The 16,728-nt window shown below is 52.3% G+C and overlaps 1 protein-coding gene across 1 annotated transcript in view; it reads left to right on the forward strand.

Moving 5' to 3' along the window:
• SNF4Agamma (SNF4/AMP-activated protein kinase gamma subunit) overlaps window positions 1-16,728 on the forward strand; it is a 67,991-nt gene that overhangs the window by 7,412 nt on the left and 43,851 nt on the right. The window contains exons 2-6 of the mRNA XM_003744475.2: window positions 12,732-12,881; window positions 13,063-13,130; window positions 13,347-13,505; window positions 13,609-13,779; window positions 15,674-15,773. Of these exons, the coding sequence (XP_003744523.1) occupies window positions 12,822-12,881; window positions 13,063-13,130; window positions 13,347-13,505; window positions 13,609-13,779; window positions 15,674-15,773 (558 nt within the window). The 5' untranslated portion in view covers window positions 12,732-12,821. The remainder of the gene's footprint in view (window positions 1-12,731; window positions 12,882-13,062; window positions 13,131-13,346; window positions 13,506-13,608; window positions 13,780-15,673; window positions 15,774-16,728) is intronic.

Raw genomic sequence — 16,728 nt, forward strand, 5'->3', positions numbered from 1 at the left:
GATGTTCTGACCGCGCAGCACTGACCGTAACTATCGGAAGTCGGATTCTCTCTGCGGTTCCCCGAATACTTCGGAACAAGGCTCGTCTTTGTTCCGATCCGTCTGTGGGAATACTGAAATCTTTATGGGAAGGCTGTGCTCGCTCTCAGACTGAGAGACGGATACCAGGATTCGAGAAATGTAATCCCTAGAAGCCGCCTCTGCAATCTTTAGATTAAGCAGCCGTGAAACTTTGTTTTGAACGGTCTCTCCGCTCCCTCGTGGCTCGCGTAAATAAAACCGTCCTCATGCCTATGCCGGAATTCGTGACGAGAATCGGTTTGTTGTCATTTCCGCTAGAAGGCCTCAACGGGAGACGTCACGGTCGGCAAGAGGAACCCAGGGGAAACTCGCCCGGCAGAGAACTAAAAATATGAACCGCTTTTGAGCTGTGTCTCTAAATAATATCGATCGGTCTACGTCATCACGGTGGGATCGAGAGAAATAAGAAAACAGAGTTGCGAGGCGGCCGACGGATGTCATTGCCAGCGTGCTTCCGATCTAATCATGTTCGGATTTTGCTTGGGATTATCGCGAGGCTCAGCGCTCTGAGGCGTTCCAGCGCAAAGCCATTGGCAATGAGAGCGGCGTCAGATTAATCCGCTAACCTAGATCGTCGTCGGGTTCCTTGAATCGATGAGCAATCAGAGAGATTGACACATTCGCAAAAATAAGTCGGTGTCGTGAGTGAACGTTCTTCGTTCCTATCGTCGGCTGATAAATCGTTCAAATCGGTGGCCTCGGCACTGCGGGTGAGAGCCGACCCGGGTAGAGGAACGACAAACGCATGGATGGATGAATGGATGGATCGGAGGGTCGGTTGGCCGTGGCAGCTCCGGAGAGTTTTCGTTCGAATCAGGAGATCGGTATATAACTCTTGCCATGTTCGCTTCAACGGATGTTGCCGCGCGAAGCCACACCCCTGACAACTCTCCATCCAATCTCTCCGCAACGGAAACTGCGTCGTGGTCGGGGATGGTTTCGGCCACCGGGCAGCTACGCGGATCACGCTTTTTGCGGTTGAGGAACAACCTTACGTTAAATATTTGTATGAGGGGATCGGCGTATCCCTGTGACTCGCGGAGCTCAACGCGATGTTCAAGCTCCTCGGTCAGTGACGTATATACATAGATGGAAAGATTATTCTTCCCAGTTGGAACGAGCATCGTGTTCACGGTGGCGCATGGCAGTTCTTAAGATTAAGCTGAGCGAGGATCAACGAACGGACAACGCTCGAGCTTCTCCTTCCACTCGAGCTCGGATTCAAGGTCAACATTGTTTGTTATTGCTGCGGCGATCACTGCCCACGCTCCGAAACCGCTGGGTGCGGTTGACACGCGGACTTCTCCACTCGGTTTCCCGACAAAGACGGAACATCTCGTTGAAATCACGGGGAAGCTTTGCATTTTTAGCTTGAGTCACCCGTTTTCCATTATGAACCACCCTTGATTCACAGATACATCCGCAGGCAGGCAAACAGCCAGCCTGCCAAGCAGGGAACTCGAGCAGCGACCGAGCGAGCGGGCGGGCGGTTGTTCGGTGGAAGTGATCTTCATAAAAGAGGTGATGGAGGTAGTACACGTTATGACGTTCCATCGAACGGAGACGGGATCGCGAGAACTTTATCCGACGCGTAATATCATTTGATATTGTGACTGCCTGGAGAACGAACCATCGGGCAGTCAGGAGCGCAGCTCTGATCTAATTTTGCTTCATGAGCTTTCTTGTGGTCGACAATAATTCAATAATAGGGTGTCTGAGGGCATGTACCGTCGGTTCTTGAACTTTCCCCGAATTCAACGTCAGAATAACGTCTCTCGGCAGACGGGCGAAACTTGGACTCCAAGCTCTCCAATTGGCTCGTCTGGCTTCCCTTTTCACCATTTCAAGGGCAATTCATGCTGAGATAACAAGCAGTCTCTACTCTTGACCCCTGCTCGTGAATGGGAGCCCCTAATAGACAGGAGCGTCCCTCATTCGTTTGATGCTACACTCTGCTTGTCTCGAGCAGGTGCGGTCAGGAACGTGTGAGAACAATGTCAACAGATCTCTGGGTGGGATGAGCCGTGCCGCAGATTCGAGGACCTACTCGAAAGCGATACACCACATGACGTGTCTATCCTTCTGTGTTGCCATCTTATCACCGCGGCTGTACTTAGATCTCCATCCTCGGCGTAACGGGGCTTCGGCGGCGGCTTTCAATGGCGGTTTCCGTTTTGGGTCGTCGGTGAAAGCGTGACCTGGCGGAGGTTAGCGACAAGAAAAATGCAGTGCTGCCTTCTGCATCGGGTTCACGAGTCTCTCGAAGCTCCGCGGAAAATTCGCGACGAAGTCAAAAAGTCAGAGAAGCGGTTTTCGGATTGATTGCCCTGACTATGAGAAGCCGCCATGTCTTCATTATACTGGGACATACGCATCCAGAGCTCAGAGTCCAGGCTCTCGACGTCGATGTTGCGTCGGCGGACGTCTGCTCCGGAAATTTCTGTCTCCGAAAAATTCGGGGTGCCGAAAATCGAAAAATATTCTTTCGGAATGACCTCGGAATACGTTTCGGTGAAAGAGAGCGATTCCATTGCAAAATTCTGGGCGATCCGCGACGTGTTGATCCCTTTCGAATTTCAAAGTCAGAAATGACAGCGCTAGATCCGCCGTCGACTATTCTCCGGGCAACGTGTACGCAAACAGAGAAGGGCTCCAACGACGCAGTAATTGCTTTAACCCTTATGCTTGTGATCGTGCGTCGTCCGGAGCGGCGGAAAATATGTTCGTACCATCGAAGGTCCTCGAGAAATAGCTAGAATGAATTGATTCGACCTAGATTCGGCCCCAAGAGAACACCGAATTGTGGATTTTCATTCCATTTAGAGCCGACCGATTCATCTGCGCCACATCACGAAAGCCGGGGAATCTGCCGAGCTAAAAAGTTCTCTCCCGAAAGCAGAGGTCGCTTTCGCTCCTGCCGAAGGGTGTCTTGGAAGCTCCGACGGCGGCCGTATTCTGTCTACTTTCCCTATTCCCGTAGACGTGGTCAAAGTTCGTGAGTGTTCTGGTTAGGAGACGAGCCGACTCGGAGGCCACTGTCTATGTCATCAAGAACCAATGCTGACGCTTGCGACTATCGACTTGAGTAGGCTTTGCCGACGATACCGGCTCGACTCTATTCGGCAGGACTCGACCAGTCGGTCGACCAGCTTAATGGGCGTTTGTGTGCATTATAGAGCAGTGACCGCTAATACGAGTCTTTCCACTGTTGTCAGTGACGCCGAACTCTGTAAGGCCGACGTGCCTCCAGAAAGTGCGACCCAAAAACAACGTAAGGTCATGATGATAGACTCCAGCACCGCGCTCACAATATCATCAGCCTCGTTATCGGACAGAGCCTGCAGTGTAGCGAAGGACAGTAATTAGGTCCAATCGCTTAATGAAAAGGGGCTCGCGCTACGCGAACTCTCGAACCTAGTTCCGTCGGATGCCATGATTGTTGAGTTTTCCATTTTTCCCCGGAGACATTCTGATCTTTCATCTCCAAGAGGAGACAGCAGTGCTATCCGGCGATAAATCATCCGACCGTTGTCTCTTATCGCTAAATAAGTTCTCTGTATCATTCGTTTCCGCCGCTGACTTAGTCGTTCACTTCGTAAACCGATCAGCTCGCCCCGCACCGAAGTCTTCCCTCGGTCAACGGGCAAGCGGTCTTCGATTCACGTGACCAATCTCGGCTTCCGGCTCGTCACGGACTAGCCGGGCAATCCTATGAGAGTTCGGATTCAGTTCAGTGTCGGCGGTGGAGAGACTCCTTCGCGTGCAATTAATTGGTGGAAACAGGCACCTGGCCCTCTCCGACAAGATTCCGGTCATCGTCGCGATGAGGATTGGCGGCAGCGTGGCATCTGCTCCTCGCTAGCTGCTCCGTTTCGGTATTCCTCTTGCTGATACGGATCGAAAGTTCGGGAGTAGGCGAGTACAAGTTTTTTGGAAGTCGCTCGCTCCCTATCATCCCGCGCTCGAGCCCCTCACCATCTCCACGACGATCTGTAAATTGTCGCGGTCGATGTTTTTCCATTCCTCCGACAGAGGAACACGGCCAAGGCCGGGACAATGGCGAAGCTCTATTCCGTAGTCCCTGAACACTCGCGTAGACACTCCCGTCTGCGCTGCGTTGCCGGCGGGGAAAACAAACTCCGATCATGTCGGGAGCAGCTTGTATGCTTCCCAATCTACGGATTCTGCTGGAATTTCCCGTTCCACGGACAAAATTCGGCTACAAGCCACGCATAATTAGGGTGCGACGTAATCACGTACGGTATCCGTTATTCGCTACCCGGGAACCCTCGCAGCATTAGACCTTTCGCCGCCCTCGACTCAAAGCGAACTGCTACAGAGTAATGAACATCCGGAATCCCTCAGGCGATCAAAACCAAAGTTCCTTTCGGTCCGCAGATACCAACGATTCACCTCTGGAGAGAGTTCAGGGCCCGACTAGCGATGAATATCTCATACGATCTCTGGAAGCGTTCTCTGGAGTCTCGGAGAGCGCTATCGTGTCCTGAACTTCCTTGAGATATGCGCGTCTAGAAAGCCTCGCCGACCGAACCCTTCTGAGCACGTTCCAAAATTCTCCTCTCCGGCCCTTCTGTCGATCAAACAAACATGATTCGCCATGAGGCCCTGCTCCATCTAAAGACGGCCATGAGGAGCTCCGGTGGAGGGTTCCCGACGTTAAGTGTGAGCTGTCTCGTTCTATCTCAGCGATCAAAGTTATATCTCCGAACCACCTACCCAGAGGGGGTGGACTTCAACGGTGGACGGAATCCCAAAGAGAGTCCCCAGAGCTGTGGCTCGCGTGTTCTCATGATCGGAAGACATTAAGATTGTTTACGCCATCCCTGGATCAAGTCCCAATTGAACGTTCACTGACGACCCCTGTCCAGCGAACTTTGGAGCCGTCTGTGCTTCCCAGTGTTTGTTCCTAGCGGCCGAAATGAGGGCAATTCGTTCCGCTCTGAGGTCTCTCCGGTGGCCTCGGATGGCCTTCATTTCAAGAAAACAATCGCCGACCTTTCACACTGGTACTTTGCATTTACAGAGTTCTCTGTATGTCGAAAGCTTCGAGCGAAACTGATGTCAGGGAGCGGATTCTGCCCCCTAGAAGCTGACACGCGATCGATGACCACGTGACTGTGTTTTGCATTTCGTCAGCCTCGACGAAAACGGAATTAATCAGAACATGATACAAAGCAGACCCGTACGCACTAAGTGAATTATGAACGGAACAACAGGCGCGCCGTGTGTCATGAATCTTGAATGTCTCTTCCATCATCAGGGTTTTCTGCCTTCCCTCACTGAATTCCTCGGAGTGCCGACCGAGACAGTCTGTGTCGGTAACTCAGCGTCGCGCGAGTATGGCTCGCGTTCAAAATCAACGAATTAAATGGAGCTTCGGAGGGGTATGGATCTCCCGGAAAACTTCAACCCTGACGAGCTAAAGGAGCACCGTCACCCCAGCTCCGACGATCGATCCTGCCAATGCAGAATTTCAGGAGCGTGACTCTACAGAAAGTTCCCAATGAGCGAGGCATCTCTCCCGGAGCTGTTGTCCTCGAATCCGCACAACAAGATTCCCGAACGAATGCGAACAGGAGTCCTGTTCGTTTTCGTTTATCCCAACGACCGGAATCTTCGACGATACCGATTCTAAACCGAGACGGCGAGGACTTGGTCGCGGACGCATTATAAATATGCGCAGGTGAACAAGTCGAGATGATTTCGCGTTTCACCTGCCTTGAACCCGGAGTTGCTCAATCCATCCGCCAAATGAAGTGCAGGTTTAGTCCAGATGATCAGAGCTCGAACGATGATCAGAGCTCGGGCGTCCAGGATTCGATTGTCTGGAATCCAAGGAGCCCCGGAGAACTCCGTTGTACTTCCTGCATTTCAATCGGCTGCTCAACTGATACAAACCCCTCGAGAGCCCGACGGGAGCCGTGACTATCCGACTAGTCCGCAATACCTTCGGACGCCCCGAGGCGAACTGTCAGCTCGACGATCTCACCCAATTTCGCTAGTCGATTGAATTGCTCAATTATCGACGCAAAAATACCTCGCAGGAGCGAGGTCCCTCTCAGGCAGGAGGGTTGACCTGGCTCTTCCGAATCGTTCTCTTCATATTATGGATTCCTAAACCGCCTCATATCCGAGTGCCCCGGCGCTGGAACGTCTCTCATCTTTGTCGAGATAATTCGCACATACGGGTATGACGTGGCGAAACTTTCGGTCGTGTCTTTTTTTTATCACTAGTGGCTACACCGATTCTTCATCCGTCGCCACTTGAGATCGGAGCGTGGAATCGTGCTGATAACGCGGAGTTCCGCTGTTTACCCGTTCCGGAGTGCGATTCTCCAAACATCAATACGAGCACAAAAACGTAATCTGCCCTCTTTGGAGATCATTGCAAGAGCAAATATGGACGCGGAGCTCCCTCAAGCGTATAGAAATTCCGCGCAGGCATCCGAGTGCTATGTCGGCTCCCGAGGAGGGACTCGCCTATCCGAGCTGGATTCGGAGGGTCTTCCTGCTCTGTTCATAAGGAGTCCCGTCGGAAGTGAATTCCATTGTCACGACGTGAAGTCCGGAATCTGCGAACCATCCCTGACAAAATTCGCTCCATTCCGATGAGCCTCTGCGAAGTTCGCGCTCTTATCCCACTATTTGGCGCGGCTCGAGGAATCTTCGCAAACCGCTTCCCATACGCAAAGTTGCGTATAGGATCGAACTCGCCGCTTGCGAAGATCTCCACTTTGAGAGAAGGAACGCAGTCATTTCGAGGGTTCGAACAATCACTCGAACTTGGCGGATCAAGTTCCGGCACTGATTTACGGCTGTGGAGAGAATGAGGAGAGTTTTGGATCATTCCCTGAGATCCTTGAGGAACCTGTGTCCCGGGAGACGGATCTCTCCTGACTTTCAGGGGGAGAACAGGTTTTTCCGAAAGGTCCTCGGGACGCACGCCACCAAATAGATAGGAGCACGAGAGAAGCCTCATTCGTACAAGAGTCAAGAGTGATGCGGTCTCCATCAGCTCCTCCGAATACCGTCCGAGAGAACTCCTCGGCTCTTTGGCGGATATTCGAGTAACTAAAGTCGTCGATATCCGAAGACTTCCTAGTTAACCGCTAGATCATGAGTCATGTGGTTATGTGTACTGAGCAGTGAACTAAACCAAGGAAGACAATTTTCTCTCACACGCTCCCCGACCTCGGAAAAGCGCTCGGGAGCCTAATCTGAACCCGGGATCGAAACTTCGTTTGCTCAGGACGGAACCAGGGGGCGTCGTAGTCTCATCTCCAGTCGAGAACCCGCGACTATTTGAGTTTTGGGAGAAGTGCTCTCGCAGCGCAACGAGACGGTCCTGGTGGGAAGCGATGCGCGGCCCCTGCCTCCGCGAAAACTTCGTTCTAATGTGACGTGAATGATCGGTTGTTCCTCGTGAACCGTAGAAATGTGACCCGGAGTGATTTACCAGCCATCGGTGTCGCGTAACACTGTTCGCTTGGAGATAATTGCCCATCATGGTGCTTCCTTCCAACTGTGGAGTTCCTCCACAAGACACGACTTCGGTATGCCTAAAGCTGTGGAGCTTGTATCTGAAAGTCGCTCTTTACCCTCCCCATTCTGACCCTAGGAATCACTCGCCCTCGGTGAGCCCAAATCTGAAGTCCTCGGAAAACAGTCAGCCCAGATCAGAGGTCCTCAGAAAACAGTGAGCCCAGATCAGAACTCTTCTCCAGCCAAGAATGAAGTTTTCATTGAGAAGCGAGGGAATCATGGACATACGATCAGTGCGATTGCAGGCGCAGCCTCGTCCGCACCGAATCGTATCGCGCGGCCTCCTTTCACCTGTATGGTTCTCTCAGGTGCTCCCAGTGTCTGTCGAAGACACAATCTCGGTGATCACCGATCTCTCTACACGATCGTCATATCATCTGAGGAGAAATTTTCCTCACGTTGTTCATGTTGCTACTCCGGTGTTCAATGTATAGGTAATTATTTGTAGCTTCCCAGGCTTCGCTTCGGAATTCGCCAGCAGGACTGCGTTCGAGCTCAGAATTCTTTATGATTTATCTGGCCAGTCGCCGTGAGTTTTCCTTGACGGACGAATTCAATGTTCGGGATCATAAAACATTTTCCATCCGGGTCACGGGCGCACGTTCTCGACCACGGAGGCAATCTCTCTGTCACGCACGTGTCTTTACACTTGAAGCGTGCGTCCTGAATCCGAGCGTTTATGTCTCCTCCTCAAGCGCGCTGCTCTCTCTGTCATCCGCTCATTCTTCCGACAAACCTCCCCTTGAATCGATTATTATGAAGGCTCACCTCGGTTGCAAGGAGTGTTCCGGAATGACACGTCGGGTACCAAGTTCAACCGCGAAAGACCTAACCTAACCCAAAATATACTCTCTAGCTCGCTATTGGCGTGATCGGAAATTCTCTGGCCGAATAGCTGATGGATTTCACAGCTGCGCCATTTGTCGAAGCTCTTAGCTTCTTGTCGGATGGCGGGGTCTTGGTGACGCGGATCATTCCCTTCGAGACACGATTGTTTGTTTAGAGAATCGACGAGCCCTCTGACCTCCAAGTGATGTCACAACGCTTGGGGAGAATCAACCCTAGCGTTTTGACAAAGAATTCGAGAGGGAAGCGTCGAGCTGAAAGCTCGCTGCGAGCATTTGGTAACTCGGGGGGGGGCAGCTTCAGGAGACAAATTTCTAGACATTCCACCCGTGCGTCTCTCCTATCCCAGGGATCTGATCGCGTAGCCCAGCAACAATCCTTCAGCCAAGGGAGCTGCTTCCGCTCCTTAGGATTCCTACCGCGTCCGAGGCCTAAATTCACAGCTTGCTCCCACTTTATCTCGGGACTGAACTTTCACAAGTCTGGTTGTTGCATGCGGCGGCGGTGGAAGTTCCGCTGTGTGACGTCTCGAGCGCTGATTGCACCTCGTGCATCGACTTTCCTTTTCACCGACGAGCGTGACATGACGGGCGATTCGCGGCGCCGGCGCGGCGAGGGGCGAGACTCGGTCCGGGGAAATCGACGGGCAGGGCAAGTAGCGAGTTCCGCTCTGCATTGGATTGTCGTTCGTGCGAAAGACCAGAAACGAGCGGAAATTTCAGCGTCTCGGGGACGTTCGTGTGAGAGACCAGGACAAGGTCTTGAATTTCGCGGGCGCTCTTCGGCCTCTTCAGTGAATTAGTTACATTTTTCTCCCGAATACGCAAAAAATTTTCGCTGAGTTTTGACTGCGGCAGCGCCGTGAATAATGAGTCTCTATCCTGCGTATGCGTTTCTCGCTCAGAAGAAAATCCCCCCGGACATGCGCCGCCTGTGGCGCGAGAATATTCCTCTGAGTAAGGGTATGCAGATTCCTTGCACCAGGAGAGGCTGCGAGGATTCCCGTGTCGGCGGTCTGGAACACAAGCGACTCTCTCCCTGCAGGAGATATCAATCGCCAGTCGGTGGATCATGAGCAAGCAACTGCGGAAATCCACCGCAATGTTCAGACCGCGTTTTTCTTGTTTTCCCGGGAGAGTTCGAGAATGTGTTTCGATCTTCTGACTCCAGCGCTCGGACCTTCCCTGGTGCCAAATGAAGCTGAGCTTTTGTAAAGCTTCGCGATCAGTTCTTCCAGCATCCGGACTGTTTCATCATTATCGGCCCTCCGAGATAACAGGAGCTGAGGATTGCCAGGACGGATCGCCCCTCCGGCGAACTTTCCCAATCAAGCGACGGCATTGTTTTCGAGTTGTTGCCGACAGTATTAACAAAAGGACATCCGAAGCGGCTGTTCAATCAAGGCTGTAGATCTCTCCTAAGTCGGAAGCTTTGGTCGTCGGTGAGCTCGAAAGATTCGAGTCCAATTAAGCGGGACACTTGGGTGGGATTAACCGAGTCAGAGAAACAAAACTGCTAATCTAGGTAGAGGGGCACAGAGCCGAGTCACTTCGTCACAACGCCTCTATTAGGAGTTTCTTATTCGTTCGGATGGCTGGCCGCTCAACCGCTCGCTCGGTCGAACGCTCGTGAGACTTCGCTGAATGATCCCCTACGAGCGAGCTATCGAGGTCACGCGAAGGTTTGACGAGTCCTCAATCAATCAGGGGAATGAGAGGCGGGTCTCCGCCAAGACTTCATCATCAACACTTATAGATTGGAAAGGCTTTCCGTCGCCGGACCTGAGAAATCGCCGGGACCGGTTCCGACGAGGATCCCGCATGGGATACGGGCGCTCCGATTAAAATCTCACTTGCCCTGGATTCGACCGCGAGACGAGGCCCGGAGACTGTGAGGCCGGGTAGAACTGTTCCCGGATCAACGCTGCGTGGTTTCCTTTCCGCTCCAAGCCGCTGGGTTTGTGGAGCGGAGATGACGCGGAATATGATGTTCTCAGGAAAACTTCCCTGGCGCACAAAGTTTCCACCAGAGCTGACCAGAGAGATAGTGACTGGCGAGAGCAGGCCGCACCAAGCTCATATTTGGGCACTCTGACGGAGGCGCTGGGGGCCGGCAGTTGATTAGCCGATTGGTTCTCTATCGATGCGGATTCGAAGATCGATATCTGTCGCGGAACGGTGGGATTCCACAGAAACCGATTCATTTTTTAATACATACTCTAAGATTCGGCGTCGTTCGACGTCTCCTTAAGCGCAACCACTGCTCTGGCGCTCAGCACCTCCCTCCTTCGTCCGGGACAGAAACGAGCGGATAATAATTCGCTCCCAGCCAGCGAATTTGTCCGAAATGTTCCCTTCCTGGACTCGCAGCGATGTCTGCCATCCCAGACGAGAAAGTCCTCTCTGACGAGATTTCATGTTTCCGATATTGGGGGAACTAGAGGAGAGTCGGCCTGTCCCGAAGTTTCGTGCTGACGACGTGGCGTTCCGCTCCGAGAGCGCGATTCTCGCCGCGGAGATTAGCTCGTGGCGGGCGCTGGGGAGAGCGGGATAGTTTAGGAGGGCAGACGTAATTTCCTCCTGAATTGTCTGCGATCCAGACCCCACACGACGAAAGCAGCGAGGCTCCAATCAATCGATTTCGATGTAGGACTTTCGGACTGCTCATCTAGTCCCGACAATCGAGCGGAAATATTTGAGCATCTGGCAAATATCCATGAATACATGAGATGGTTCCCTTCCAGCTCAGTCGCGGGCTTGCGAAATCGTAGATCGACTCATCGCGCGCTCTGCCTGATACCCGGGCTACGCTAACAACGTCGGCGTCGTTGCGAGCACTCTGGAGCCCGTGCGGGCTCATTGAAAGCCTTCATATAATACTTATAACGACTGTTTCCGCTAATCGAGAAGCTGTTGAAGCCGGAAGCCTTGCTGGCGAGGCCCACGATCAGAGTATTGCTTATTTTTGTCGCTTCTCAATCTAATCCCGAACGGCGACGCATTCGGTCACTCACATGGGACGGAGCGGTCGTCTCTCAAATAATCTCTGTCTGAAGGTCGCTTGGTCGTTGTACATAGACGTCTGCGAGAGGAACGTGAGCTACGCCGCCGTACGTGGCTTATGATGGAAACGTTGCCAGCGACGCGGGGTAACAAGAGTTTCGTAGGGAGGAAAGCTGTTGGTTCCGGGCAGGATGTCGCGCAGCTAAGTGTTCGGACTCCTTGCGGCGTCAAACGATCGTAGTCCATGCTCGTACCTCCCGTACTTTCGCTTATGCCCCACTGGAAAGCTGCTGCAAGCGCAAGTTTCCTACGGGGCTCCGATCCGACCTTTTCACTGTGGAACAGCGACCAGTCGACGTTATCCTTAGCCTTCCTCTGCAGACAACTACCACCCCGAAAACGTTCGATTCCGAAGTCAGAATTCTCTCGTCATTGAGGATTCGAAGGCTGTGTTCTAAATGACGCCCTCTAAGCCGACTCGCTGATTTCGATTGGCTTTTGAGCTCGGTGCTTCGATGCCAAGCTCGTCGAGGATCGCTTCTCGGGAAGAGCGAATCTCTCGTTGAAAGATTTGAGAGAAGAGCAAATCCGACGATCAAGACGACATCAGAGAATATTATTCTCGTAGGACGCGCATGGTTTTCTCGACTCCGGGGACAATCGTGCAGCAAGAGACTCGCGGGGTTCGGAATCGCCGAGAGGAATTCCCATGGCACTCTTGGAGTCTTGGACAGAATACCTCTCGGATACTCACATCGGTCAAGGTCAACATATTCACGACTTCGACCAGGATTATGCGTCGCTATAGCCGAGAGTATCCCTGAGGGTGAACAAGTAATACGTTTCGTCGTGACCAGGGTCGATGACGTTTTCTGGGTCGTCGCTCCTGTCCCATAAATACACTGCGTAAATCGCTATCATTGAACAACTGCCTAGCTCATCCTGGGCTAGCTGATAACAACGGTTCTGTGACACGATCCCTGGCAGTTTTATAAGCAAGTGAATCTACCTCGCTAAGTATCGGGACACCCCTGGGAAAGGTCCGATGTCGTGAGAGTTCGCAAACAAAAACACCATTGAGCGAATCGCGTTGATTTCCTACGACCTTCGAAGGATGATAGACCTTAGCGGATATGCCCTCGGCTTAGATGGTCAGGGCTTTCCCAATAGCTCTTTAACAGAGGGCTTCGGAGGGATTTTCGTGACAGTTCTGCCAATCGACATTTCTTGCCCTTCCAGGATCAGAACACGCTCGTTATTCCTCGAATAATCACTGAGGATTGCTCATCATTATCATCCTTTGCATCGACCTCATCATCAGACGCTTCAATGGCGGCGGCGGCTGCGGATGCTCACTACTATCACGTCCACGCTGTGCACGGGAAGGCGGTGCGTATTCTCGAGAGATTCATATTCATATAGGAAATATGCCCCGCTCCTGCTCGGAGCTGGAGTCTGATAATCGAGTTGGCGAATGCCCGCCGGCTCCGACCTCCCGGCTTCGTGAGCGTTTCCTGTCCTGTACAATCCGATCGGGTATTGGATGCTTCCAACGGCAATCCTTTTTCAGAGCACACCGGACTCTTCCGAAGAAGACTGCCGGGATTCGTACGGCCGGAATCGGTCTTTGACGCTGAGGTATTTCCATTTCAAAGCCATTCCTTCTGAGCAAAATTTGATTCATTGAATTCGAGGATTGAATTCCCTCCATCCTGTCAGCGATGTGCCGCTGTGTTTTTCTCGAAGACGAACATGATTCGATATTTTCCATCGAAGTTATCATGTCGAGCAAAGGCATCCAACCACGATTCCTTCGCAGAAGAAGATTTCCAAGTATTACATATCGTATTTCAGAGAGATTCCCGGTCGCGTGCGGCACTCGTCCTCGACCGAGGAGGATTCGCCCCTAGGAGTCAGCCCTTCGAGGAGACAGAACATCAGCGATTCCTTCAGACCGCGCTCAAAGTCCGATTCCAAGAGCAAGAAGCCTACGAACATCATGTCCGCTATAAGGTTTGGATTCAAAAACCATTGGAGAGGTTTTCACCAATGTATTCAGATGTTCGCACTCAGAGCAAAGCCGTCACAAGCGTGTTAAAATCGTTTCCGATTTCAGGAATTCCGTCCATGGACACCACTGGTTTTCCAATAATGGGGGCCAACAAAGCCCTTCGTCTTCCAGAGCAGCTCTCACACCGCCATTATCGTCGCCTACGGGCCACTCTCAGTGCCATTCTTACGCGACCTCGCCTGATGGTTTTGAATACCGCGCACAGGGCAGACCAAGGTGAGAGTCCGCGGAGCTTGGAAGAGTGTCCAGCGCTTTCGTTCGGACACGCCAGAATAATATTTCGAAGAGGATCTTGAACTCGCAACGATATCGGCCTAGAGGGGGAGGAAGGTTTCGAGGGACGATCGCAGTCACTCGTGGTCAAGAGAGTTTTTTCTTTGTCCGCGGGGACGCTACGCTTCAGGGAAATCTACCGTTCTCTATGAATGTGCCCCTGCATCAAGCAAGCGAGTTCATCGAATCCCTCTCGGGACTTGAGTCAGGATGGAAGTCGCCAAACTCGATAACGCTGTTTCCCTGGAACGTGGTGTCTCTCCGGCTCAAGCTATCCGCACATCGGGAAGATGCGTTCCACGTTCTATGCTATGCCAGCTCGAGCAGTGGGCGGAATAGAACCAATGATTTGGTCATTCGAATTCGGTTTCGTGGAGAGATGCGGAGACCGGTCCGACAGTAGGTTTCAGGACTCGGCGCGTAACCTCGAAACGGGAGAATAATCCATAAGCGAGGCTTGATCTCCCTTGTGTTCCATGAGAGTCAGGGAGAGATTATCTCGGAGAACTTCCGAACGACGAAAGCTTTGAGGGTTGACCTGTCACCCGTCAGCGCTCGGTCGTAGCGATCCGCATTCCCTCATCCTGGCTTCCGCGACTGAACAAACATTATGTTGTTGTCCGAGTGACGCCCGTTTGTTCATCATCGTGGAGAACGTTTCGAGCTGCTGGGTTACTAAGTTTGGGAAGAGCCATCCGACTCCTGGCCAAAAGTCACGGCAGAAGAACTCTTGACGCTCCCATTACCTAAAAATTTCCACCGACATCTCGTGACCTTCTGTCGCGTCGAAGTTCAGCAGTATGGAACTCGCTCGATCGCATCGAGCCTGGCTCATCCGATGTACTGAAAATGTCAATGGACCCGAACATATGCGCCCAGAGTCGGAATCGAGCTCCGGGAGTCTTGTGACATATTCGCTCCGGATCTTTGTGAAGCCTTTGTGGCAGAAAGCGACTCTACAGTCGCCCCTCGGAACTGATGCGGGGCTTCCGAGAGACTTCTCGTCTCGAAGGCAGACGGATATCAATGAAATCCATTCTACTCGTTTGCCGATCCCTCGCTCAGGTCGGACCAGCTTGAATCGCATCGATGCTTCTGGACACGTTTTTTTCCTTATTCCTCTCTACAGTTCAGCCAGGTAATTGAACGACTAACATCAAGTCATTCCTCCGATGTCACAGCCCGGAATCCAGCACAAGTAGATGTCGTATTGTTGAATCGTGTAAAGGCTGAATAGATTTCAGCTTGAGCGTTTTGTTGACACGGATTTCCGGTCTCAGCGTTGACCGTGTTCTCGAGTTTGTTTTCCTAAGATGCAACTCGACGGATCGTTCCAAGCGGTGGTTCTCGAGCTCAATACGGGCTGTCGATGATGGGTCCCCGGCGTTTATCGCAGGGGATTCACGATCGAAAAGAACGTCTTGCGAGGAGCTTCGGCTCCTGATAGAACTTTATCACTTCAAGAATTTGGAAAAGGTTCAGGGAATACTTTTCCGTCGCCGGATTCCCCCGTCGAGGCGAGATCTCAATCGGAAGCACTGGGAAGGAATATCCCACAATATTTTTATCGCACTTGTGAGGGGAGAATCTGCGGCCTCGCGAGTCGGGACCTACTTCACTTTCGATCGGCCCTTTTTCGGTTTGCTGTCGCGTCCTCCAAACCTGGGAGAATATCGCGGCTTGATTTCGGCAAAATCCGATCCGATCACGCTCCTAGTCAGGGACGGTCTCTGGATCTGACTCCTGCTGCTCCAATGAAATTCATCCTTGCGAGCGAATGCGGACCTCGACCAATTTACATCTAATTTTCAGTTCACCTCGATACATTATTTTACAGATCGGGCTCGGAGTCCAAGGGAGGCGCAGTCGCCAAAGTGATCGACATGTTCCGCAGCCGATCACAGTCCATGAGTCTCACACCTGAAGCCAAGGCCAAAGTGAGTAAAACCTCAGTTTCATCATGGTAGAATGCAGCTGCTCCATGGAAATCTTTGTGCGCCATCCACGCGTGAAGAGGAGCTCCAGGACGTCTCTGGGGCCTGAATAGCGAGCTTTGGAAAGCCTGTGGTTCCGTTTCGCGAACACGAACAAAGTTTCAATGAGCGGCGTTTGGAGGAAAATCCGTGGAATGCTAAAGCAGCTGCGAAACTCAAACAGAGCCCCTCGGAGCGATATATGAGCGGGGATGATGACAGGCTTCGAGAACTAGCGCTTCGCGTGACGTTTCTAGTTGTCCTCAAAATCAAGTGTGCTACAGTGGAACTGTCCATTACTGAGCGAAGGTTCCGTGTGGTCGTAGTCTCGTGTAGAGTATCAAGCTCTCTGATTAACGCGGTTCTGTACCGCAAGACGGTCGTTCGAGCGTGTGAGGAAAATCCCTCAAGCAGCTCGGAGCGTTCAAGCAGAATCTCCGACGGGATTCGGGATGACTCCTTTCAACTTATCCCTGTAAGGTTATTGAGAACGTTCCCCCTACCCCTGGGAAGGATTTCTGTCGGAGCAGCTGTTTGTTCAATCACGTAAATTAGATCCAGCGGTTCCTTGTCCTATCGACGACCTCTGATGCGGTCTAGCCACCGGAGGCAGAAGTGGATTTTCTATCCCATATCCGTCAGTCTCGAGAAATATGCGGCGGGACTCTATTTCGGATCCGGAATCTCGATGCCGCTTCGAGTGACTCGGGAGTCGGACTTCTGCTGAGCCTGCTCGCAAATTCCGAAACTCCGCGGTAGAAAAAGTATCCGTATCGGCTCTCCCAGATTCATCCAATCGACCAGCCCGCTCTGAGACCGCCTGGCCATAGAGCCCGTCGGAACCGTCGGAAATCGACCGAGGCAGACTCTCTATTAGGTAGGTGTGCTCATATAGGAACCGTACCCATGCGAGCGATCA

This window comes from Galendromus occidentalis, unplaced genomic scaffold (genome assembly GCF_000255335.2).
Source record: "Galendromus occidentalis unplaced genomic scaffold, Mocc_1.1 scf7180000077469, whole genome shotgun sequence".
In the NCBI taxonomy this organism is placed as follows: Eukaryota; Metazoa; Arthropoda; class Arachnida; order Mesostigmata; family Phytoseiidae; genus Galendromus; species Galendromus occidentalis.